Consider the following 27,726-nt stretch of genomic DNA (forward strand, 5'->3'; position numbering starts at 1 on the left):
CCACCAAGTAGCATGATCTTTCTCAGATCCTAGCTCAATGATGTGTGAAAGAGCTAACTGCCAAGAAAGGGCTGTTTTACTCCTCCCTTTGCTAATTTCCTTGTTGCTCAGCTGAAGAGGTGGAAGGCTGTTTGAACAGGACTGGAAAAACTGGTGAGGGAAGGCATGCCAGCGTAACTTGAATGAAGGAAGGAGTGAGATGGCTGTTTGCCTAGAAGGGGTTTGAACGGTGGAAGAGCAGTCTATCTGGATATCTGTAAAGAAAAATGTGGAGGTTCTGTGAATATCTGATACAAAACCACGCTCTAAAATGTGTATCCTTGCTTAAGAATTACCACGATGGCTGAGACGTTGGTGTTTTTTTTTTTTCTGGTAAGAGGCAGGTGTCAGCTCCTTTCAGCTGGATAATAACTGAAATTTGAATTAAGCGCTGAACTAGATGGTTTAAAATCACTCTAGAAAAAAAGGATGTTATCCTATATTTCTGAGTTTTGTTTCATACAGACAATTTTCCAACCCTGCTTGAATTTGCTGCCATCTCAGTCTAAAATATCTGTCTAAAATATCTCCTACAGACAAAACTTCTGCCATTTAGGTACTTGCTGGTTTAAAAGAAAAAGAATTTCCTTGAATGTCACCATGACTTTGTGTTGTGACATAAATAGAGACCTCAAGATAAGCTTTTCATTCCATTTGTTTTGTTTTGTTTTCTTCTCTCCAATCTGAGCTATAAACCAGTTATAAAGTCTCTTTCAGAGTTACAGACCAAACCCGTAGTCTGTGTTTCTTTACAGGAACTGTTAAAGTTTGTGCACATTTTCATGCTCTTCTCCTTTTTAGAAGAATTTTTCTTGTTGAGTAAGAAGAACTTATGAACAGATGTTCACAACAAACAAGAGCTTAAAATGAAATTCCAAAGCTCACTGCAGTTCCCATTTGCTGTTGTCCTGGTATATACTGCTAGCCAGTCATGGCCTCACGTCTAAATAGCTTTTAGCTAAGTTCTCAAAGTGAGTTTAACTAAACTGAGTAGTATATTTCTTCTAATAGGTCTCTCGACATACAAAGACACAGTTCACTTGGTATGGTGGAAAACATTTGGAGGCTTTAGATATTGGCAAAGAGAGATGAGAAGTGCAGTTGAGAGGGGAAGAGAGGAATGTGAAGAATGACACAAAATCTATCTCCCACCAGTTTCATCTCGGTGTCATTGGTGGTTACTTTGAAAAACGACAGCCGTATGTCCCTCGCATGTATCTTTAGAAGGATTGCATCACAGGGGATTTACAGACTGAGGATGGTTTTTCAGGAAACCAATGCAAGTATAGATTTAAAATCTCAGACTGGTGAATGACTTGAGACTACCAACAATTTTGTCATCTCTTACACAGGAAGCTGGATTTGGGTTCATGACACATCATAACTTTCTTTCTTACATTTACGAAACACAAAAGGAAGCAAAAAAAAACTTCTAAAATGAATATCCTTGACACTAAAGTAGCTTTCTAATGTCTCACGCAACCCTGAAAATTTAATTGTCCACACTTGCATGCTGGTAAAAATTTCAGTACGCTTTTAAACCAGTGGAACCACACCCGTTTGCATAGTTTTGCCTTAACTCATCTGTTCTCGAGATCAGAGGCCAGAATTATTTAATTACAAATATCAGGCTTTGTTCATGGGCATGAGTTTAAAGGTTGACTACGCGACGTTCACTGGACTTGTACCCAATGCGTTGTACGGAGGTATAATAGATGTTAGGAAGAAAATGTACTACTCTGAAATGGGCACATCACAGCTCAGTGGAGCCTGAACTTTTAACTCACTTGGGTGGTGTGAAAGCTTTTACCTACAATAGCATTAAAGTATGTTTTTTATAAATTTGAGAAGTGCTCTTGTTGCAGCTTTAAGCTTTGAATCTGACCAGACCTTCTTGAAACTGAACTCCCCTAAGAAGGCCAGAGAACTGTTTTTATTAGAGTATAAACTAAAACAAGTAACCTTTGGCATGGAGAAAACTGGAAGTGATTAGACATGACAGAATACAAATTTTAAAGTTTATAAACAAATATTTCCCTGCCTACTGTGTCCTTGCAGAACCTGGTCAAGCTGGTTTTCAAGCAGGGCTTTAGTGAAGTTTCAGCCTAGCTTCTGCAATTGAAGCAAACCACGCCGTTTCCTCCAGTTCCCAAAACATTTTTTTTTTCAGTCATTTCTGAGACCTACCTGTCTGCTCCTTGCACTTTTAAGAGCTCTTTTTGCTCTGACCATCCCTCCAGTTTGTCCCTTTTTTAACAGGATCATTTATTCGCCCAAAGGAAGAAGGATCTCCCCTCTACATCAGGAGGTCCCACCCGATTCATTCATTTTCCTCTCTAAAATCCTCTGTGGCAAACAAACTGAGCACAGCAGAACCACAGGTACCATTGCAATACTTTGAAATTATAGAAGTGTCCTTGTATTTGTTTTCAGGAAGAGTGATATGATAAGATCTGACAGCTCTGACAGAAAAAGGCTAAGCTAGATGTTCTCTCAAATACATCTTTCTATCACATCTGCCACGATGATACCTACGAGACATAATGGAAAAAGATTGTCCAGCAAAATTCCTTTCTAGAAAAAAAAGCATGCGCTTCTGTCTCCTGTACAGCCTAGCCCAAGGCAGAGGTTTTTCCAGCAAAGTCACTGGATCTGTGACTGTGCAGCCACATCCAGGGGACAGGAAAACACAAGGCTACAGAAAGCTGGAAAAACAATGAACTTTTTTTTTTCTGTGACTAAAGAGTTACGACTCTTCCTGTTACTCACATCGCAGTTTCTCTGAATCAAGCTCTTATACATGGACACGACGTGGGGCACAAATTAATGTCTAGGAGCCATGGCCAACGTTATTTGGAAAATAAGCTTCATAGAAAAGGCGTTCCAGTACCAAGTGCGTAGCAATGGGTCGAGGGCACTTTGTGTGTCCTCGCAGGATGGGGGAGTCGGACCTGAATTTCAGACAAAACAAGCAGCGCAGTTGCTGTCTGAATGCTTGGTGTCTTTGAGTGAGTCATGGTTATAAGCCAAACCAGTGATAAAGTAGAAGCATGGAGATAACTCATGGTCCGAGACATTAAGTCTTAATTGTTGGTTTGCTTAACACCTGTACTCCGAAATCTGTGCAATGCACAAAAATAGAGATACATACACTTTAAAAGACACTTCTTTTGTGGTGAAGCACAAGTGCTAGCAGGGTGCACATCACTTGTGCGTGTCGTGAAGAAGTGGAAGGCTTGAAAGAAGCATGAACCTGTAAATGATTATGCCCTGCTTGTGCGTGTGGTATTATACAGAGTGCATAAAAGCTGCATCTGATAAGAAGTGTTTACTTTAAAGTCTTGCCAGAACTGGCAGTTTGAATGATAAGGCCCACTAAAGATTTCTTAAATAAATAAGTTTTAACTCAGGTGGGAAGATGGGGACAGCCTCGGCTCAGCGCTCAACCTGAACAGAACCATAAGACGTAATAATTCGTGATGTGTTGTTTATGTACTTCTCCAAAGTTCATTTATCTTGATGTTGTTGTAAGGATAAAATCTTCCTGAAGATTTCCAGACACTACTGTAAGGTTTATTTTGAGGGCTGCAACCCCCTCAACTTCTGATTATTTACCAGCTACGCTTACAAGGAGGACCCCATAAACATTAGCTGTTTGTTAGGGATGGAGTCGTGCTTTCTAACCAAACACCTCCCGGGCTGGTGCGCTGACACTTAACCCCGTCAGACGCAACACTGGACGCTGCTTTGGGTCTCACCAAAGCGAGTTGTGTGACTGTTTCGGTGCTGGCACCCGTTCAGGGCACAGATCCTTGGCTTGCTAGCTGTTCCCTGGAACGGAGCCCTGTTTTCTTCAGCCCCAGGACTTGTGCCACTACCAGTAACAGGATTTTTTCAGTTTGAGTGAGCTAATTTCAGTCCAAGTGTTTGGATGAAGTCTCTTATGTCTCCCTTCCACTATGACTTCAAAAGTGTTGAATTTAGTCCTGAATCTGAGAATACCACCAGACTTTTAGAGGCAGGAATAGCTGAGAAAATGGCTAAGAATAGCCAGAAAAACCATTCAGGGATTTTAATTGAACTGTCAGACATGCTAAGAGGAAGAGGTTTGTATGACGAATGGATGTGGAATTCCCATCCCCCAGTGCCTGAGCCTTCCTTTATATTCCGTGTGGACTTGGAAGTGTCTCCCAGCCTGGTCCTCTCCCTCCAGCTTGTGCTTCCTGGCATCCCAGTTTTTCCACCTCCTTTCTCCTCAGTTTGCTGGCAAATCCCCTAGGATTTCAAAGCTTTTGCGAATGGCTGTTGCTAGAGCCTAGCACGGAGTGATGCTTGGACATCGGGATGCTCAGCTGAAGCAGTGGAGGGAATTTTTCCTTGGCCAATTTCTCACCGTTCACTGTTTTGCCCTTCTCAGCTGGGTAAATTAGCCCATGCTGAGCCGAAACATTTCTACTGCAGAAACATTTCTACTGCAGGAGAAATGTTTCTGATGAACCACAGCTACTTGGGTTATGTCCATACTGCACCACAATATAGACATTCCCACATATATATATATATAGGGTAATTGTCCCAGTATACATATATATATATATACTGGGACGATTACCCTACTTCCCTGACTTACAGCAACAGTTAAACGAGTTCAAAATTCGGCCTTTTTTTTATTCTCTACTCGTGCTTTATTTTCTGAACTCCTGCAAGATTTCCAGTGAAGCTGCCTAATGTGCAACCCACTGCAAATGATTATTTAAAAATATCTCACTGCTAAATGTGATGGCTTTAATTACCTTTTATTTATCCCTCATTACCAACATATGTTTTCAGCGGAGGAAAATAGCTGGGGGGAGGGGGGCAGGGGGTTGAGTGCCTTTTGTGCCTTGGCAAATGTTTACAGTTAATGTTAAGCAAATATTAGCACATCAGAAACAGGCATAATCACGGCATTGTGCTTTTAAAGCGTTAAAATAGAGAAGGATAAATTCTGGCAGATTTGAGTGGTGGAATTTTGAAAAGCGCGTAGAGAAAAATATTTGTTAAGGCAAAATTCCCAGCCGTTGTTCAGGTTCTGACAAATCAAGGTAGTCCTAAAGGGTAAGAACAGGTCAAAGTGGCACCCAGAAATGACATTGGCACCTGATCCTTCAAACGGGTCCAGATGAGGGGATTTAGGTGCCTGAGGAAAACTCCAGGGACTTCTCTGAAGCGTGCATTGTACTGCAGCAGGAGTAACAGCTGCAGGATGAAGGCTTGCATCCCTGCCACCAACAGCTTCTAAAAGCTTGGCGTTTCCTTTCAAATTGTGTAAGAAATTAGCAAAATAGTCTCTCCTACCTTACGGTCTTTAATTAGCAGAATACCGCCTACTGCTCCTAAAAAAACCCCCTCATTCTTGGTTGTCTGTCTTCCCACAGTTTAGAAAAGCCTTTGTCTGATACACTAAAATATAGCAGGAAATGCTAAAATAAGCAGTACTGAGATCAATACCAGCAACTGGCTCCGACTACTCCATTGACACTGACATGCTGTTTATAATAAATATATACATCTAACCTCTTGGATTTGAGCTGCCTAAAAAGAGCAGGCGAAAAAAAAAAAAAGGGTGATTTTTTTTTTTTTTAACTGTAACGCAGCATCGTTCTGCAATAAATCGATTTTGCGTTCACGTTGTAGGTGCGTGAAGTACGTGGACGTTGACTGCGTTTAGTGCGGCGAGCTGTGCTTTGGAAGGCAGGTTGTTATCTGTGCCGCGTAACAGCGCCAGTAATTCGCAGCGTTTCTCACTGACTTGTGCTCAGGTGCGGCTGAGATAAGGGAACGCAGCTTTAGCAGAGTGATTTGTGCTGGTAGTATTAAATTTGATTGTCAGTACGGCTCATACAGAATCAGTACGTCTGGTAGAGGCTGCAAAAGACGCGGTTGTGGTGCATCATTATCCTGGACATCTATTATATTACAACGAAACGCGCAGATTTAAAAAAAACTACTTTTTTAAAGTGGGCAAAAACTTCTGCATGACATTTTGTTGTTCTTCATGCCAAAGGGCAGGACTGTGAGCATGCGCCTCATTTATGTTCGAGAGTTTGCACATGAAAACATCTTTATTCAGCTAATTTTATATTAAAATCCTTAGTTTCAAGAGTGACTAGAAGAAGTAAGCTAATTAGGAGTGTCTGCCCTAAAAGCTGGTACAAGGGAGGCATTTTATTAAATGTGAGAAACTGTAACAGATATTAAATAGTAACAAATAAAAAAAAATAATAATATATCATTTCAAAATCATTGATAATGACTGATACACATGAGGAAGAAGCCTTAAAGAGGAGCAGGATAATTAACTGAAATCAGACACATAACTCCTTATATAATTTTAAAATCCGCAAGAACTCTACGAGATTTCAAGCAGCTTTCTACCAGCTTGATTTACTGGTCACATGCTGAGGGATACAAGTTTTCTGGGACGTTGGGGACGATCTTCCTGGGACTCCAAAGCTTTCGGTGCCTTGGATGTCTGAACTGTGCGAACTCGGTGCTGCTGCTAGGCCCTTGCAGCTTCTCCTCGGGTAATCGGTCCTTCCTTAGTATTTACTGTCACAGGAAAGGGGGGGAAAAAAAAAAAGAAAAAAAAGTAAGTATGAAATTGTTCAGAGAAATTTCCAGAAGATGGTGTAAGGAGAAGACTGAAATGCAGTGGGCTATGTTCTAAAACAACAGCAGATGACATTTTGGGACCTCATTACAGAAAAGCATTGCTTAGGCATTTTATTTTTCCCTTTCTCCCAGCTGTTTAGCTCTGCAGCAAGAGCAGCAGTAGAGAAAAACAAGGAAATCGTTTTTTGCTTTATTACGCAGTAGGTCTGGTTTATTGACAAGGCTGTTGTTGCACACAGTGACTCAGACTGAATCTTCTGAAGATCCTGTTCTTTGCTGTTCAGAACAACGTCTTGGCACTTCTTCATTCTTTGTTTGTGGTGGACTGGGTTTTCTCTGCTGTTTTCTATTGTTGGTAGTTACTCTGTGAGTACCTCCGTTAATGAACATGGTGCTACTCATATTTAATTTTGACATATGGTTAAAGGTGATGGGGTCAAATTTCTACCAGCAATTCCCACCAATGTAGTTGTTGTCTTTCAAAAAATTGTTGAGACAATCTGTCCAAATCTAAACATGAACGAGCGAGCCTCGGCTTGATTTGTGGCAATTGCAAGTTTTGCTGCTTTCTGAGTTTACATTTCTTAACCAAAATGGTCTAATTGTGTTTTCATTACCTTTTCTTCCCCTCCTTCTTCTCCTCTTCCCTTTTGCTGGTAGAGGAAAGAAACTGAAAGAAAACTAAGTCATGCCAAAGGGTTGGCAGCCACATTATCACTCTATTTAAAACATCTTGCATTTCATTTGAACCGTACATCCAGTAAGAAATATAATTTCCCCGTTTTGAATTATGTATGAAATGAAAGGTATGGGCCTGTCTCTGAGCTAATCTGCTTGAGATATAAACTGATTTAAATTAATCAAACACAAAAGCGGCTTTCGTTTTCGTTCATACCAAACAATATCCACAGCAGTAGCGTGGGCAGAGAGGGATTTATTGCGTTGCTCATTTTCCCGTCATCCCAGTGAGGTGACAAAGGCCCCGTTCAGCACTGGATCAAAGGGGGCCAGTCTGGCTGTGTTCTGCTTTGGACAGTAGTATTTGATTGCAGAAGTCTCAAAAATGTACATGTGGGTGACACGTTTCACCGCTGTACTGGACTCTCTGGGACAGTTTTTGTGGTTCGTCTGGGATTTGCTTGCTTTGACCTGTAAGCACATGAGGTTCGGTGCTCCTGAGAAAATCCTCTATTTCCTTTTGAGGAAAAGTGATTAAAGAAAACCAAAAGTGACGTCATGGTATAATGTTTGAGCTTAAGCTACAGAGGAAGCACTCAACTTTTTGAATTTTTTCCAAAATAATTCCCTAGGTATATACAACCTTTCTCAATCAACTCTTGTGTTGTAATTATGGGGTAGAAAGTGTTTTTTTTTCCCTGATTCCAGTTCTTGCACCTTTCTTTTTAGGTAAGTAGGGCAAATTGAACCAGGAATCTTTTACATTTCAAACATCAAAATTTGTGTAGTTGTCATCATGGATCAAGACCACACCTAAAAGTAGGATGACCTGTGGAACAGCTGATGGAACATTGTGGTTTATGAGGAACTTGCACAACATACTGAGAATAAGATTTCTTACAGCGGTGCACAAAAGTGTGAGATGAACTTGTAGCTCTGACCAGAGTCGTGTTTTTGGGGCAGAGGCTCAGTGCTTGTGCAGGGGCTGCCGTTCCCCACCTTTGCTAAGTTCCCCACCTTCCCCCGGGGAGCAGCGCTGGCTTTGGGGTGGTCAGCTGCAAGCAGCAGCTTATCTCAAAGTCTGTTTCTGCAGCGTGCCGACGTTGGCTAACAAAGGCCAGCCTTGTAAAAACTTGTTAATAAACAGCTGGCAGAGCCAGGAACGCTCAGCCGTCGACAAGCGGCAGTTGGTCATCCTGGGGTGAAGATTCGTGGAGGTGGTGCCAAGCATGCCCCTTGCTGGAGGTGGCTGTGGGACCTCTGCTGGAGGGGACCCGAGCTCTTCGAGCATTTCCCTCGGCGTTTGTTCAGCCGTAGCACGCGTAGCCAAGAGCTGAACCTCGCTGGGCGGCCTGGCGGGCAGCTGTGCGTGCGTCTGCCGTTCCGCCGTCCGCGAAAGGCAGATGCGTTGCTTTCGGCAAGAAGGGTCACGGGCCCACAGGCTCGCCGCTGTGCAGGCTCACAAATTTAGGTTTTTCAGTCTGCTTGTGAGGAAAGAAACCAGTACTTCCTCCAGAGCAGCAATGCCGCGAGTTTCCGCTCTGCACAGTGTCCTGCACACGCTGTTCTGAGAGCTGCCTCTGTTTGCAAAGCAGAGGAAAAAAAAAACAATAAAAACCACCCTGAAAGCCTCAGACAAACAAAACTACGTGTTGCAAGAGCCTCTGTTAACATCCAGAACTGGAGAATCTCTGTCTGCGTTGTTTGGAGGGGAGAATAGAGGCAAGGTTTTAAAAAAACCCTCACTAGTATCAGGAAGGGTTGCCTGTGGTTCACTTATCAGCAAGAACACTTATTTATATTACTGTTCTTCACTTATCAGTAACAGCACCGACAGGTGCTCATGGTAGAAGTTCAGCAAACACTGTATTGTTTAAGTTAAAAAAAAGAAGAGAGAAATCTTTAGAAAAGCTGGTGTGTTTTGTTACGTTTATAATTTATTTTGCCTGTCATTTTCTTAGGTTTCCTAAGTTTCTTATCTCACTGGTAGAAAGCCTACTTATTTTTAGCAAATTTATTTTTTGAATTACAAAAAGTATTTTTTTTTTTCAGAACTAGAAGGAACAGGAACTGACATTTAAATAGCTTCCAATACAGATCACGTAGAGAGAAGAGTAGTATTTGCAACTGTTGTGTCTGTCACCTTAAATTTCAGAGGTGCGTTACACGTAACAGATTATTCTTTGGGATTGGAACCCACTATCGTTAGAAAACTTTTTGCTTTCTAAAATGTAATTCTGCAGAGTGCCAGTTTTAAAAAACTTCTGCAGTCATCATGCACCCTTTGGTTTCAACAGTCAGTATTTAGGACCCAATTGCTTACATTTAGGACTCAATTCTGACAGCTGGCTACTTTTTTTTTAAGGAAAGAAATAGGCAAAATATTTCTGGAAAGAGCATGTACATATGTAAATATAGCTTTAAAATTTTAAATTGTCTAGGTAGAGATTTCAAATGTGTAATGAATAAATTTCCAAGGTTTTTTTCTAGTAAAAGCAGAATTCGAGCTGTTTTACAATGCCGTGCTGCAACTCGACCTAAGCAAATCATAGTTCAGTTTAAAATTTGATACAGCCCAACATGGATTAAGTGTGCAGCTTCTTTGCAAGTTATTAACATTAAAAAAAAAAAAAGTGACAGGGATTTTCCAAAGAATATCGGAGAGCTGGTGGGCAACCACATCCTGCCGTGTGATGTCAGCGGGATGCAGGCTGCGTGAGGACTCTTTGAAAGCTCCAGCAACACCCTTGGACTCAGTTATACGCCAACGCTGCTTTCACCGTACCGTAAGGCCGTTTGTTGGAGTTACCTGATGCAAACATAAATCAGATGGCCCTCTCCTGGTTGTTTTGGGCTACTCGCTTGTTACAGAGCAGACAAAAAAAAAACCAAAAAAACCAAAAAAAACCCAACAACAAACAAACCCAAACTATTTCCTGAGAGGAAACTTGCTGAAGGAAACCCTTGCATATCAGAGAGTCATCAAAATATGAAGCCGTGCCACATTTTGGTTGGCCTCCACTGCTTGAACAACCGCTCTGGCCTGCCAAGTGTAATTTAGAATACCCCGAGGCGGCTGGAATTTCTGCTGACCGGCGTGAAATTGTTCTTCCCGGCTCAGTCCTGTAGAAAAATCAGCCTAGTTGGAGGCAAGGCCCTTGCTCAATGCGCTCATACGAAGGTTTCTGAAGCACTGAATCACGATGGGGGCATGTTGTGTCCTCTTGAGTCACGATACCGCTGTGCTGGCCTTCCAGTGTTTGATTTAGCCAAGCCATGCCACTTCTTCTTTTAAAACTTGCTGTGAGCCCGAGGTTATTGCAAATAATGAGCTGTTAGAAATGCAGGGTGCATCTGACCATTAATGTTCAGCTTTGGTACAGCTGCTGCAGCCTTCTGAGCCTTATTTTGGTCAAGGCATCATCCGTGGCCTTGTGTGGTGATGCTGGAAGCAGACGTTTGTTTTTATCAAATCATGTTTTTACACTTTTTGGTGAGGGATGGATAGCATTTAGAAAAACAATTTTATTATCATAATAATCATTATTATTATTACCATCACAATTATGTAATAATTATGTATTTTTAAAAGAATGGAAACTGTTGCTTCCTTTTAATGCAGGTCATTAAGCAGCTGCAGTACATTATTTAATTATGACTTTTTTTTTCTTGTAGTTGGAGTTTTCTGCTTCAGACAAAAGTGCTCAAACTCTGCTCACAGTTTCTGAAACAACACAGACATAAGCATTCACTTTTGCTGGCTGGGAAATTATGATCTCCAAATTTCCAAAAAGAGCGGTTTATGTTTAGGCCTTCATTTATGTATTTTATTGTTTTAATGACTGAAATATGACTGTTACAGTATGAACTTAGTGTAATAAATCAGTATTTCAATGTACTTTATTAGCTGATTTTAATTTAGACATAAATACTGTAATAGAACTGTAAGAAGATACATTCTTCTAGCCATCATTGGGTTTCCCATAGAGGTTTGATCTTAAAGCCAGGACAAAGAAAAAAAAAATACTGATGTATAAATTTTCAGAACTAACTTGAAATGCTATAAAGGGGCCTGCCTCTCTCCGGATGTTAGGTATCCGCCACCACCTTAAGTATCTCACATCGCCTGAGATTTCACTAGGCCTCCTAGAATTCAAGAGGTTACTACTTGCAACTCTTGAAAATTTTTTAAATTATAAAAGGACACCTGAAATTCTGCAAATGATAGAATCATAGAAAGGTTTGGTTTGGAAGGGAAATTTAAAGGCCATCCAGTCCAACCCCCCTGCAAGGAGCAGGGACACCTTCCACTAGATCAGAGTTGAACTCAAAGCCTTGGCCAACCTGGCCTTGAACGTTCCCAGGGATGAGGTGTCCACCACCTCTCTGGGCAACCTGTTCCAGTGTTCCATTACCCTTGTTCAATTTTTTTTTTTCTTTATATCCAGTCTGAATCTGCTTCCTTCTGTTTTAAAACCATTACTCCTCGTTCTATCACAACAGGCCCTGCTAGAGAGTTTCTCTCCATCTTTCTTATAAGGCCTCTTTAGATACTGAAAGGCCACTATAAGGTCTCTCTATGGAAAAGCTCCAAGGACTGTTATCTGGCCCAAAGGAGAAGTGACACAAACTGGTTCTCATTGACATGTGTTTGAAATCTGTCCCCCAACCAAAACTACATAGCACTTGGTCCTGTATCTGTGCTGATCTCTTCAAAGACTCTTCATAGCAATAAAATGTGTTGCTTTGTGTGGGTTTTTTCAACTCAGAGTAGCTGAAACAATGTCAGAGTTGCACTAACAGCAACCAGGGAGTGTTTTTATAAGACAAAACTAAGGGTAATCATGGTGTACCCTCATAGGTGGCACATCGGAATTTTTGAGAGCCCTAAGGCCAGGGTTGGGGTTGGAGTAGTGTTAATAGGCTATAGAGGATGGAAGGAGTCAAATTTGCTGCAGTTTCATCAATAATGACTTTCTTGACTCAGTCTACCTCTGCCTGGAAACTAGAAATTTGAAATTGGAAACTAGATATTTGAAAATATCTGGTTGGAGCAATGCTGAACGAAATTAGGCATTTTGGATGGTAAGAGGCTCCATACCTGACCACAGATCCCTAGATCTTCATTTGCTGGTGTGAATGTGTCCTACTAAATCAGTATTGAATGAGGACAGGAATTTCTTCTACATCCTTGCTTTTCCTTTTCACTTAGCCGTGCAGGAGTTGCATGCCAACATTGGACCAATATTTGGTTGAAAAATGTGGTTTCAAGCCACAGCTGAAACCAATGGTTGCTTTCTGAAGACTTAGGAAAAAAATATAAAGCTTGGGATGTTGTATTGCACTGCACTGTGTTTCCTATTTTGGGCTTGACGCTGTGGATCGCCTAGGAAGTGTTTAACAAGTGTTTACCAGAAGAAAAATCTTTTCTGATATTAGAACTGAACCTCAGAGGCTTCGTTGGAAAGAATGGTTCAAACAGAGAATAAGAGCTGCCTAACATCTTTCATTGTAAGGCTTCTGCTTTAGATATTTTTATATTTTTTTTTCTCAAGCATTAATTTGTGGTGTTGAAAGTACCTTGCTGGTTTATGTCAGGGTCCTCGTTCAAGGGGACATAGGCCCAATCCATGTGGATCAGCTAAATGCAGCTAATTCCTTCTGTGACTGCTCTGATAGCTACCAGCCAGTCTTGGGATAGATTAAGCCCCTCAGCTTGTGTTTTCCAATAAGAAGAAAGTATTATAACATGGAGAAAGTATTATTCTTTTGCTTTTTGCCTACTTGTAGATTGACGCTTCCTTTGCCTGCTCTAGTTTGCCGATACATGACCCTTCTCTTTAGGAAAAAAAAAACAAAACAAACAAAACAACAAAACCAAATCAAAACTTTTTTTTTTTTTCCCCCAATCTTTCTGAGTGGAACACATTTATAAGACCTTTAGTAGTCTTCATTGCTGTCCTGTGAACTTTCTTCATACAATTAATCTTTTTTAAGTGTGCCAAAACCAGACACAGCTTGCCACTGAGGTTTTTATAATGCTGACTAGGGCAGAATGGTTGCTCCATATGTGTTGCAGCGTATACTGGTGTCATACATCTAACTATGACATCTGCCTCTTTGCAGCAGCCTAAAGTTGTGACACGTTCTGCTTAACGTGATCTACGGTAATTTCCAGTTTAATTTCTGCAGAATTAAGAACTACCCCGAGAGCGTGGTAGGTGTGTAGTAGGTTTTACAAATTTGCTTTCCTTGTTTTTCGTCTCACCGTGTAATTCAAATGGTGCCAAAGGTTTCCAAGTGCATTTATAAACCAAACCTGGAACTTCGTGAAAGAATGAAATCAAGCTTACTGGATGTAGTCTGTTGTCTAGAGGAGTCATCTTGATTTTTTCTTTTTAATTCCTCATGAGCTGAATGTTTTATCATGTCTCATAATTGTTTGATTAGATCTGTTCAACAGGCTGATGTGTCAGTTAGATCATGTTGTAGCCCTTTCTGACCTCTGGAGCAATGTTGGAGTACATATCTAGTCATCTCAAATTCTACTATGTATTCCAAGGCATATTGAAAAAGACTGTCAATAGATTAACTATATTATCAGGTCATTTTTTCATGATTTTGGATGAAACTTCTCAAGGAATCATGACTTTGAAATGTCCTTCAAATATTTTTCAACATCTTCCTTGATTACTAATAGATTGGAAAATATTAAATTTATTTTGTATAGCACAAGCCTGGCTTAAAGGAGTTTCCATTCAGATTTAGCACAGTAGAAAGCTGGGAAACAAATACATTGAATATTGGTTATGTTTCATGATGTTATTGACATCTGAGATCTATTTTGAAAAAGTAGTGTGGTATTCAGTGGGGACACGTAGAAAGGATTGTATTTTGCCGAGAATAATTAGCTGTGCAAAAATAGGATGGGGAATAATTGTCTGTTTACCAGTTCTTCACGAAATGATCTCATGTGTTTTGTTGATGATAAACGGAGCGTGAGTCAACAACTTCGTGCTACAACACAAAAGGTAGACATGGTGTGGGCCTATACGTAGGGCAACTTAGTCCTAGGACACATAAGGTCCTTCCACTGTAGTCATGTACTGAGATGAAATGCTGTCAAAGGTGCTGGACCCTATAATTTAAGAAATACGTTAGCAAAGTGGTGTAATCGATGACAGCAGCAAAGGTCTTAAATACAAAATACACTCAGACAAACTGAAAGATCTAGGACCATCTAGTTAGAAGAAGATCGGAGAGGAAAATTGTAGCAATTTAGAAGTAGATAAAGAAATGTTGCTTCAAACAGGGGAAAAATCTGTTTCCCCCATCCACGTTGGATATGCCAAGATGCAACGTGTACACAACACCAAGAAAGAGTTAAGTAAGTTTAACTCTGGACAATGGTCTCTAGAGTTAAGTGCTGTGAAGCACTGAAACAAGTTTCTTGGCGAGGTTGCGTGTTCTTTATCAGGCTAGACAGACATCAGGCAGTAATGACGTAGGTTGTGGTACAGAGAAAAGCTTTTTTTCTGGAGAGGAAAGCTTCTCTGCCACAATATAATGTCCTTTAGTAAATGGTTCACATGGACAGTGAGTCATTTCTGGTGGTACTTCAAAAATATTTTTGAATTCTCATGGATGTTAAACCATCTCATAGCTTCACCCATGGTGAGGTCACAGGCCAACACTTGCTGCAATGCAACGTGGCATCCGTTATACATGCAGTTGTTTTCTGGCTGGGTTGCAAACTTTGTATCTGTACAGTAAAGCTCAAAAAAACTCCAAGCAAATGCTACACAACCTTCCATTGCCCAAGGCGGCCATAAGTGCACATCAGATTGGGCCACTCTCTTTAATTCAGTCTTCCACTGAGTTTTTAATAGTGTTAAGTCTGTGTTTTCAGGGTGTTGTGAGGTCTGTTGGTAATGAATCTAGAAGACTGGGTGAGTGGAGTGAAGACTACAAGTCTAAACCCATGCCCCTTTAACACTGTGAAATTTTGTATAGTCTTACAGAAATATCTAGAATCCTATCTACTCTAGAAACTGAAATTTCTCTGCTGTGAAAGTAGCTTGAATTTCCTCAAGAGTTAGGGACTATCATCTCAAATGTTACCCACTTTAAGCTTAGCATACCCTTTCAGACTGGTTTTCTTCACATCAGTTCATAGAAACAGAAGCATTTCTTTAAAAAAAAAAACACAACAAAATTATCTGCATGTTTCTTTCCCTGTCAGGGGAGTGGAAAACAAAACACAGCACAAATATTAATCTTGTTGCTTAATGTATGGATTTTATGTATGAATTACATACATCTTAATTACAGAATCACAGGATGGTTTGGGTGGGAAGGGACAATTAAAGCCCATCCAGCCCAACCCCCCTGCCAGGAGCAGGGACATCTCCAACCAGATCGGGTTGCTCAGAGCCCCGGCCAACCTGGCCTGGAATGTTTCCAGGGATGGGGCACCCACCGCCTCTCTGGGCAACCTGGGCCAGTGCTCCACCACCCTCAGTGTAAAAAAAATTTTTCCTAATATTCCTAATATCTAGTCTAAATCTACCTCCCTCTGTTTTAAAACCATCACCCCTCGTCCTGTCACAACAGGCCCTGCTGTTTCTCCCCATCTCTCCTGTAGGCCCTTTTTACATATTAATATATGTAATTGCTTAATTAAGCCTATACTTAATGGAAAAGGACTACTGTTACAGCATAAAATAAAAAAAAAAAGGAGTGGATATAATCTGTTCAGACTGAAAATTCGTCACGTTCAGGATGCTTTGACACTGCAAAGGCCGACACAGTTATGTGCTCTGAGGGAATACCCACCAACAATTCGGTCTCGAACAGTTCCTACAACCAGCATTTTCCCACACGCGGTGTTGAAGTAAATGAGCATTACTTTTGTTTTGCTTTAAAATGCTCTGCTTTTAAGTTCAGTGGCTCCTGAGCCGCTCTGCATTGATTCACTGTGTTGATTCTCCCGATGGGCATGTGTGTAACGTGCCAGCAATCCTGGATCGCGCGTGCAGGGCCCGCGGACCAGGGCCTCTCGCGTGGCGCTAAAGGAAATAAAATCCTACAATGTTACCTGGGCGCTTAACTGCTTTGGGTTTGTCTCTCCCTGCCAAAAGCTGTGAAGGTGTTTGATATAAAGAGCAGCAGCATTCCAAAACAAGCAGGGAGTTGGTGGAAGGGACCAGAGAGCACCGCGTAAACTCCTGTAAGAATTATTGCGCTAGGTGTAGGCCCACACCGGAGCAATTTGTCAGCTGAAATTGCAAACGAACGCGTAACAGAGAGCTGAATTCATTGGTGATTCTGAGATGCAGTGCAAGAGATCAGCTCTTCTCAAAGGGTTATGCTTAGCAACTGTGCCGAAAGTAAAAGCCCAGAGCTTTCACCTGTTAAAAGCCTATAATGTTTTCAAAAGAGGGTTGATTATCAAACTGTTAAGCTGCCCAAAACATCAGAAGCAGATAATAAATATAAATATAATAATCTAGGATGACTTCATAAAAGATGTATTTTAGGTTTTGGCGCGTTGCTTAGATACAGGTCATACACAATTTGCCGTGGATAATTTGTCCAATTAACAACTTCTTAGAAAGTAATTATTTGAAAAAAAAACATTTCCATTGTCTGGCCTGCTCTGCACTGAGTAGAAAATTGTTGGGTGTGTTCTAGAAGAAATACAAAATGCCAGCTCAGGGTAGTGTAGCCTTCTTCCACAACAAAACCAAAATCTGGAACAGAACAAATTGCTTTTTTAAGAAAACTCAGAGTGTGTGAACATCTAGAAGTGTATGTAGATCATATTTTCATTTTTTGCAGTGTCTCATCTACTTTGTGAAGAATTTGCTGAGTAAGCATGAATAAATCATTCAAGTTCTTCCTTTCATTAGGTTATTTTAGATACACAGATTTATTTCTCTACGTGGAGGTGATGAAATACAAATAGAAGTGCAAATTCATGTCTCTGACCTTTGCCTTTTACTTTCCTGAGGTAACATGTGCAATACGAGCAAACTTACGCGGTGCCTCAGTTCTCTTGTGCCAGGCTCCTCGCCAACCGGCTGTAACTAAAGCAAGGGAGAAGCTCAAGAGTTGTGCCCAGGGTTAAAGAATAATAGTGTAAATAAAAAAATAAATTAAAAATAGAAACAATAAGACTAATAATAATAATCTAGGTCTGTCTCTGGAGAGAAACTCATCTGACAAGTAGAAGTCAAAAGGTTAGCTCCCTGCTGACATCACCAGAAGAGAACACCAGATATTTTTTGTTAGACCAACAGACTGATAATTTTTTATAAAACTTAACTTTTCATAGTTTCAAGAGGTATTTGAAGGAGATTGTCCTTAGCATTCAAGCATGACAATAAAGAAATGAAACTGTCTATAACAGATTGAGCTATTTTAGATCTTTCTTGCTTAGACGGGAACAAAATACGTCAGTCCTTTCATTGAATGCCTTCTTTAGTTTTTTTAAATAGTCCTTATTTCCTTAGCAATGTTGCTTGGTTGTATTTTTGTTTTGTTTTGTTTTCAGGCTTTATTTTTTTCCTTTTTCAAATATCAATTATGTAATTGTGCTAACACATAATCTTCTCTTTTTCCTTTAAAAATATTGGGAAAAATAAAAGAGTGACTTCCACATCTCATGTAGCTTGAATCCCTCTCCAGTTTTTTTTTAAACATTATGGCTTAAGAGTTCACAGAAGACTTTACAAAGACATTTGAAGGGTCACATAAACATGCTTCACCCCCTTGAGAAGAAAATAAGCCTAATAATCCTTTTTGTATATTAGAAGCAGAGGAAAAAGGAAAACCAAAGTAAACCCCTGATTCTGGCTAGGCAGTAAGTGAAGTAATTTTAATCAAATAATTAATTTAAAGGTATACGATTTTCTGAGATCATGTCTTTTCCAAAGGGAAGATGATATTATCTGTTAATTTGTATGTCCTAACCTCCACATGTTTGTTGTATTTAAAAGTATCAATTTAGATCAAATGAGCATCTGCAGTAGTTCTCAAGAGAGAAGAAAAATCTTATATATCAAAGCTGTTTCTCATCATTCTAGTCCTGGTAAAAAACACAGAGAGTAAGTGTCTTGTTGGTTGGCATAGAAGGAAAAAAAAAAAAACCGAATATAGTTTCTGTTGTTTTGTTGGTTTTTTTTTTCCAGTTCTAATATTGTTAACTAATCATCGCATACTAGTATGGAATTATACTTTGGAGAAGACATGTACTAAAGACAACTGTTTCTAAAAATATCTCTAACCTTTTTTTGTAGATTTATAACAGATGCAGACTTACGCAGGGTTTTGGGTAATGTGTTTAGTGTTCTCATCAGTTAGAAAAAAAATGGTATGAGTTAGAAATATTTGAGATGGAAGTAGAGTGCTGTTTACGGGAAAAGTGACTCCTTGAGTGGAGCAGGATGTTGGGAAGCTATCAGAGGGACTCCTGAAGATAATGAAGATAAATTAGTTTAGCTAGCAGTAGTGGAAGAGAATCAACCAATGGGAATACATTGCTGTTGAGGTTACCGGAGGAATTTATAGTAATCAAAACAAAATCAATAATCAAAACAGTCAGTGGTCAGAACAGAACTAAAGATGTACCCTCCAACCAGACAATAGTCAAGATGGGCAAGATTGGAGGCAGCTTGGGGTGAAAGTTGTCATTTCAATGTTAGAAGAGAGATGAGCTGGTAGCAAAACTTCTCAAAACAGTCAGGAAAAAAAAATATGGTTTGGTAATAGAAGGTGTTAATAGGAAATCAGAGGAACTTTGTCATAAAATGACAGTCTCTGAAGAAGCTAACAGTGTTTGATTTTTCTTGTCCCTATTCACAAGGCGTGTATTTCAACTAGTAGAATGTATTTTTTTTTTTTACTGTTACTCAGATTCAAAACAAACATAACAAAAACCTTACAGTTACTCACCCAAAAATAGCTTCATTGTGTACCATGGTTCTGTCTTTCATGGATTAAAGACTTACTTTACAAAGTCTAGTGCCTGTTTAAAAAAAAAAAAACAAAAAAACCCACCAGCAACTTGCTTGAAGGCTATACTGCAGGAGATAAAGCTCTTCTTTAAACAAGTAAGGTTTGTAATTATGTAGTTCATTCCAGTTTCCACATCAGTCTTTCTAGGCCTTTTTCTATAGAATATTTGTGTTCTGGAACACCAATGTAGTTGAAGTTTTGGGTCATTTTTCTTGTATTCCCTTCCAATGCTAGGGGAACAAGACACAGAGTAGTTCCATGTGACAAATGTGTCATGGTAATGGAATAATAAATGCGTCCTCGTAGTGTAGATTATAATAAATATTTCCAGTTGGTGCCTATAATCATCTCCCATATGGTTTGTAGCATAAAAGATATATTTCATCGCACTGCTATATGTGAATAAATATTACAGGACATAGTGGCCGTTGTTGAATTGCTCACCGTTTCTTTCAAGAAAAAAATCCAAAGTAAGCTTTGTAGGTTAATACAGCTCTGTGTATTTCTTGTCTACATAACTTTTCAATGTCATTTTTAGAGCAAGAACCTAGTGGTGTTAGTGATCCATCTCGATGAGTTTTCATTTTTATGCAGCTTTCGGTAACTGAATGTAAAGGAGTGTTCACCGAAAACTTTCAAGGTATTCAGATAGATTTTAAAGAGTATATTGATCCCTGAAATACAAAAATGTATTAAACTGAAAAAAAAATTACAGCTTTCAGAACGTATATATGATCTTATAGAAGACTATACTTGTGCTGATTCTTGGCTTCAGTATGATTATTAAAAGCAGCATAGATTATGGTAATGTGCCTTGATGTCTTAATGAAAATTGAGCCCACTCAAGAGTACATTTGGGGAACAAAAATAACTTTCTTTTACCTAAGAAATATTAGAAATTAGAAAGATGAAATGGATCAGATGTTGCAACCAGGAATCAACTGTGTTGCCAACCAGTGGAGGGAGGTGATCCTTCCCCGCTGCTCAGCTCTCGTGAGGCCACATCTGGAGTGCTGGGTCCAGTTCTGGGCTTCTCGTTACAAAAGAGACAGAGACAGACTGGACAGAGTCCACTGAAGAGCCACCAAGATGAGTGAGGAACTGGAACATCTCTCCTATGAGAAAAAGCTGAGAGAGCTGGGACCTGGAGAAGAGGAGGCTCAGGGGGATCTCTTTAATGTATATAAATACCCAGAGGAGGGGTGTAAAGAGAATGGAGCCAGGCTCCGCTCCATGGAGCCCAGTGACAGGGCCAGAGGCAACAGGCACACACTGAAACACAGGAGGCTCCATATGAACATCAGGAAACACTTTTCATTGTGACAGTGACCGAGCACTGGCACAGGTTGCCCAGAGAGGCCATGGAGTCTCGAACCTTGGAGATTCTGAAAAAAAAAACATCTAGACACAGTCCCGGGCAACCAGCTCTTTGTGTCCATGCTTAAGCAGGAGGATTGGACCAGATGACCTCCTACTGCAACCGTTCTGTGATTCTGTGAAGCAAACACCTTTGATTGCAATAGAGAGTTCCTACCTTGCCTGTTGCTTACTTAATTGCTCAGTGATGTTATGGGCTGGTATCTCTGCTTGGTGTCTGACTGAGCCTGTACCTTCTGAAGAGAGATGTAGAAGGTACCTAGATTCTGCTGGAAATTATTTTGGGATTCATTGAGAGTGCCTGACTGATGCTCTGGGAGAGCTGTTATAGAATGTACAGACTACTCATGTCCACCTAAGGAAACCCAGAAGGTAGACCAGCTATATACCCAGGCTCATCTCGGATGTATATCGCACCAGCGTTGACTTTAAGCTTATTTGGTAGAGCTGACCTGACAAACAGAAGGGCTGGGTAAGTTACACCCTCTTAATAGGGATAACAGTGACCACATACTCTCTAGACATACTGACTCCCGGGCCGTCCCTTGGGCTGCTCCGTTGTGCGTCATCTCTAGAGTAGGTCCGTGGCAGTAAAGCACAAAATGACCTCCAGGGAGTTCACGGAAAACCCTGATCTCTCATACTGTCCAGAACACTCTTTAAGCTACCTTCAAGTCATCGTCTCATATGTGTAATTTGACTCCTTTTCAGGAATAACTCATGTTTCTGTCACATCTTCATAAATAATTATAACTTTAATAAATGGAAAGAGTAAGGAAAGAAAGGACAATTAAAAAAAAAAAAGAGAGGGAGTGAGCATTTGGCTTCAGTGTGCAAATGACATAAAATTTCCAACAACTTGGGGAGGAATAGTTATCTTGCCTTTAAGACTTGTTCATTCATTTTAAAAATGTATTTCTCAAAATTTAATTTGTGGTTTCAGGAGCTAAGTATAGAAAATTGCATAATGCCCTTTTAGACTTTGGTGACTAAGAGTGATCGCATTAAATGAATGTAGTGTGCATGGAGTTTGTTAAAATATAATTTGTTCCATTGCAGCAGTTTAAGTCTCTCCAAGATTGGTTAAGCTACAATATAACCAGCATACTTGTAAGGTGCAAATGTTATATTCCTTAAGATAGGATGAGGAGATAAGAACCAACTGAACCTAATTCATCCTATCAAGGTTACTCTGGGAACAGAGTTAAAGAATTTGCGGTTTATAAAGCATATCCTTCCTCAAAAACATTTGTTTTTGAAATTTCACTCATGACCTTTCAAGGTGTCTCGTGTGTTTATCAACAGTATTTTTCCCCATTTTTTTCCATCAGGTGCTTCATTCCAAATGCCTACGCTGCTCTCTTCACCGCTGCTCTGATGCCATTAATGTGCTTGGTGGTGGTTTTCGTGGTGTTCATCCACGCCTACCAGGTGACCCCGCAATGGAAAGCGTACGATGATATTTTCAGAGGAAGAACAAATGCTGCAGGTATGATTCGTTGGCTACCCCTACGCAAACAAGTTGGATTTTCAGAACGGTACTGGCTGTTCTCACCAGCTCAGAAAACCCCGCTAGAAACCACAGTTCAAGAGACACCTAAGGCAGTTGTTCAAGATTAAGCATGCTAGTGGTCCCTTTGAAGTCTGTGAAAGTACTTTAATGATGAAAGTTATGCAGATGCATAACTGTCTTAGGATAAAAATGTGTTAAACCTAAACCAAGAAATTAGTATCTCTGGTTATGTTTTGTCTACTAAAGAGAATAGTGATAAAACACAGCACCGCCCTGCTTGGAGCAGTGTCCCCGTGCCTGGTTTTGGCTGGGTGTACCGAACTGCCCTGTCCCAGGGAGGGTTGGGGCATCCTCCGCAATAACATATGAACCCGCGCCGTGCTCCTCGGCTCAGCCCCAGGTGATGGCCACAGCTCCTGTCCATCGTGTTTTTGCAGTATATTCGGGGGCTGCACAGTCATGCGCGGGCTGCGTCTTGGAGTATTTGGAGTTAATGCGTCTGTTTTGAGATTTCCTAGTGCTGCTCGCAACTGAAACGTGCTTGAAAGAAAAAAAAATCTCTCTTGTGCAAAACAGGAAGTATCGGTCGGTCTCCTCTGTCAGAACAACTTCCAATGCAATAATGTTCCCAAAACAAAGTTGCAGCAGTTTAGACCAATGCCGCAATAATAGGACATGCTGTGGGAAGCTGAGAATATTTCTTTTGTGTTCATGGTGTTTTTGGGAAAAAAAATCTGAGTTTTATAAACAAGTGAAAATATGCAGATTTTAATAAAAGTGTGTCTGTTTTCTCCCTGGCTGCATGAAGCCAGTTAGGTTTTATAAACTTGTGAAAGATTCTTGAATCCTTTTTCCCAGTGCATTAAATAAATGTCATCTGAGCTTAGAAGGGACAGAGGATTATTAAAAAATTCCATTGAGTAGTCCAGTGCTTGTAACTCTTCAGATTTATAAAGGGTAGCTGTCTTGTTCAAATACTCAAATTTGCAGTGATAATTGTATTGTGAAATGAGAAGTTGTGGATTTTTTAAAAAGTTTGGGTTACAGAAATATATTCCTGTTATGACAAAATGGTAAAAATAAATATTAAATATTTACTATCTGGACATTTTTTTAAACTATTAACTTATTTCTTAGTGACAAATTGTCAGCTTGACTAAGAGCTATATGAATTTGGATAAGGCCTGATAAACATTGTGATACTCAAGACCTTAGTTGCACTTTAGTGTTTTGTTTCTTTCTGATATAAAAGGGACTGCCTGGAGTGAATACGAAAGTGGCTCCTTTTTTAGTCTTGAATAATACAGTTTATTTATTTATAAATAACTTTTTTTTAGTATCTCTAAGGATGGAGATTCCATATTCCTGAGTTGAAGGTTAAGGCTTGTGGCAGAGCTGTCAAACCAAAGAAAAAAAATACTGAATATTAAAACAAGACCATAAATTAATTCAGCATGTAAAATGCAGAAAGTACTGATAGGAGTTATATCTACATGATGTAAAGACATGAAGTAATAGGATTGAAACAAAACTTTGATTTAACATAGAATTCAAGGTTTTGTCTTTCTCCCGTAGAGTCCAGAAAATGGTACAGGTAATGTTGGAGTCGCAGGATAAATGGAAAAAAAAATATCAGGAAGAGAGTGTTCAGGAAAATGCCAATAATAGCTTATTTTTTTTTTCCAAAAGCCGGTGTTGACTTTTACTGCTTGTGCACCTGCACAGCAAACTGGCGTTTTGCTGCGACAGGGCTTTTGCAAGCACAAATGAAAGTACCTCGTGCAGTGTGAGTGAGAGCAAGTTGGTGAGGGGGTGTTTTGGGGAAGAAAAAGAGCTGTGTGGTGAGGTTTATGGTGCTGGTGGTTGTGTAAGTGGCCTCTGTGTAGCTGTGCTTAAGCTTCCAGAAAGAAAGGTCGGTGATTTCTGTAGTTTGTAACGTTGCCTATAACGACATAACATGGTACTAACTGTTAACTAAAGGCCTCTGACTTTCTAACTGAACATTTCTCTCCTGAAATTCAAGATGATGGTCGTATTTACATTATTTTTGATGTTTTATGGACATAATTTTACTTTTAAAGACATATTCAAAGGCAGTTTGCAGTGGTAAGACCTGTTGCCACGTTAAAATTTTGACTCTTACCATACGACCCATACTTCTTCTTTGGAGAAGTTCACTCCACTGACTCCATGTTCTTACAGCCTCAGTGCGACCTGCTCCTCCTCCCGTGCTGTTATTGCAGCCACCCCTGAGGATGCTGTGAGAAGCAACATTTTTCGTAATGGCAAAGTTGCCTGCCATCAGCTGTGTGATGATGTCTTGCTTCTGCAACAGAGAGCGTGTCCTGGATCACACTCACACAGAGTCTTGACTTCAGTGTGACGTACAAGATCCTATGGGGTAGGGAGGTCTTTTGGCAGTGTTGCCTCCAAGTTGCACAAGCACTCATAATTTTGCTGTTTTGTTATGAATATGCCAGGGTTTCTCTCTATTTCATCCAAAACTAGAGGAAATGTGGACCTACCAAGCACAGTTGTGTATGTTTAGTGCCTTATTCTAGCTTGTCTCTGGCTGTCATCCCCGTACGGATTTACTCCATGTTCAGTTACCCACAACAATTAATTCCTACCCTCCAGCCTGAGATTTGGTACCCAAACTTCCCAACTCCAAAGAGTGCAGTAAGTAATGAAAAATGTAAAAAATTCCTGCTTTGGAAAACTGTGTACTCTCCATTAATTACCTTTTCTAGAAAGATAATAAAATTCCAGGTGAATGACACTGTAAACAATTCTGACATATCAACTGTAGGGAGCTGTAAACATCGACAAAAATATATTTCTCAAAATTTAATTTTGGGCTGCAAGCTTTTACATTTACTAGTAATTGTGGGCACCTGTTCATTTAAATTCCGGAGAGCAAAGACTATTGCAGAAAGGAAGAAGTGGCATATATAGACATGTAATTATCATTTATACACAGATATTCATACTAACACCTATTTGCAAAAGAATATTTGAACTAGTACTGTTTATCCCCTTTCTGGGAGTCATTTGGTTAGAAGATAGATAAAATTGCAGTGTGATACGGATGACCCCGTTTGGATTCTGCAACAATTCATGCAAAAATTACTTAATGTTGTCAATTAAAATAAAATGACAAGGTCACTGACTTGCATATTACCATAAAACAAACAAAAAAAAAAGGGGTTGCATATGCAAATTTGAAAGAAAAAAATGTTATCTGTCTTCCAAGTGCACATTCTTTTGGTCATTTCATAACCTCTTAAACTGTGGCTGAACTGTAGTTCTGAAGTTCCTTGTTTGTGATCTGTACTTGAGGAAGGCTAACTTTAGTAGAAATTTAATAGGAATAGAAGCAGTGAAATTTATCCTTATTTGCAGTGTATGCAGTTTTTTTTTCCAAATAAATTCAATATGCAACTGGCCAAGTTAAAAATTGAGGCAATTTTTTTTTCTTATTCTCTTTTCTCCTCGTGTTGGAATACTCTGAAACTTACCTTGCAAAGGTTCATCTTGAACTATCCAGAATCACAGAACCATATAATGGTTCAGGTTGGAAAGGACCTTTAAGTGTCATGTAGATCAGCCCCCCTGCCATGGGCAGGGACACCTTCCACTGGCTCGCATTCCTTGAAGGCCCATCCAAGCTGACCTCGAACACTTCTGAAGATGGGACATCCACAGTGGGAGGAGACTCTCATGTAATTTTCTTACTAAGAAGAGAATAACAATGCTGAGTTTCACCATACATATCTAAGATAAAAAAATTTGCCCCTTGGTAATTGCAAAGAGAATCTGTTTGTACATGGTTAAATAGTTTCTTGGAAAACAAAAGGATATAATTGGGGCTTTTAACGTGTAATTATACACAGGTATTCATTTATTAGTTGCACCTCCTATTCTGTCATGCATATGTTCTTTCTAGTCCTCTAGATTTATTCTGACTACTCAGGCAGAGTCACGTCTCTCATATCCTGTTCTGGTAGTTTATAGGCTTTCAAGAAAATGTCATGGCCCAAGGAGAGCTAGTCTAGCAAAATTCTGCTTTTAGTAATTGTTGTGAATTCCTTTGGCGCTGGTATGTGATCTTCCCAGAGAGCTTATCATACTCTTTTCTTATGCCTGGGACATCATGATAAAATAATATGATTAAAACAAGGTTGTATTGGAGAATAAACACAAATAAATAGAATTTGCTGTGTCCTAATTTAAGCAACATGCAGACTTCTCATTGTCCTGTCTGGAACTGAAAATATGTGAGGTTACCCTCTCACGTCTTTTTTTTACGGCTGCAGAATCGCTGTTACTAGCGGTGGTGTTTTACATGGTGATTGATATAGCTTGCTTCGGTCAGGGAATTTTCCTCAAAGGTAGAAGGCTAGAAGAAAGGGCAATGGGAGAGTCAAGAATTAATTATCTCTTAGAGCAGGCCTCAAAACTGAGAGTTGAAAAGTAGTGTGAAAGCTGATTTACAAAGAATGTCAGCTCTACCTCTAGTGTACTCTTTCAAGGATAAGCCTTGAGTTTGCTAGAAAAGAGCCTTCAGGTTGAGCTGGTTCGGTTTGCCAGCCTTCCAGAAAACATGTTCTGTTGATTGATTATTCTGCTGTGTGTAGAAACTAACTTCTCAAAAGTTAGGCATGACAGGAGCCAAGTCAGAAGCGTGCGCTGAATAAACAGCCTCTGGGTGAACTAATATTTAAGTTTGCAACAAGAAAGACTGCTTTTGAAGGAAATCAGGTGGCATAAAGCCAGGCAATTGTATTCAAGTGAAATAACAGGAGGTTGAAATACGCATATGAAAGGGATAATTGTTTTTTTTCTTGACAGTCCTAATGTGTACATACAGAAATTGGAGATTACTAAGGCTGCAATCCAATACAAATAATTTTATTTTCCAGCTGTTTGCTAATCTTGCATAATTTCACAAAAATATTTGAAAATATAACAGAAAAATTTGAGTTGAAAAATCACCTGCATTTTTGTCTGATAATACCTTTGTGAATAGATTACCTCCATTTATTGAACATGTAGTGGCATCATTTTCGTGCCATACATATGCAGTAGAACTTACCTAATTCATAGAATCATAGAATCATTGAATGGTTTGGACAGGAAGGGACCTTTAAAGGCCATCCAGTCCAACCCCCCTGCCAGGAGCAGGGACACCTCCAACCAGATCAGGTTGCTCAGAGCCCCGGCCAACCTGGCCTGGAATGTTTCCAGGGATGGGGCATCCACCACCTCTCTGGGCAACCTGTTTCAGTGCTCCACCACCCTCAGTGTAAAAAATGTCTTCCTTATGTCCAGTGTGAATCTACCTCCCTCTGTTTTAAAACCACTACCACATGTCCTATCACAACAGGCCCTTCTGAAGAATTTCTCCCCGTTTTCCCTGCAGCCCCCTTGAGGTACTGGAAGACCAC

At 39.9% G+C, this 27,726-nt stretch overlaps 1 protein-coding gene across 1 annotated transcript in view; it reads left to right on the plus strand.

Moving 5' to 3' along the window:
* Nucleotides 1-27,726, plus strand: part of ADGRV1 (adhesion G protein-coupled receptor V1) — a 279,169-nt gene that overhangs the window by 199,191 nt on the left and 52,252 nt on the right. Inside the window, exon 88 of the mRNA XM_086771404.1 lies at nucleotides 22,098-22,255. Coding sequence (XP_086627530.1) covers nucleotides 22,098-22,255 — 158 coding nt within the window. The remainder of the gene's footprint in view (nucleotides 1-22,097; nucleotides 22,256-27,726) is intronic.

The sequence above is a fragment of the Chlamydotis macqueenii genome, chromosome Z (assembly GCF_036417535.1).
Source record: "Chlamydotis macqueenii isolate bChlMac1 chromosome Z, bChlMac1.mat, whole genome shotgun sequence".
NCBI classification, from domain to species: domain Eukaryota; kingdom Metazoa; phylum Chordata; class Aves; order Otidiformes; family Otididae; genus Chlamydotis; species Chlamydotis macqueenii.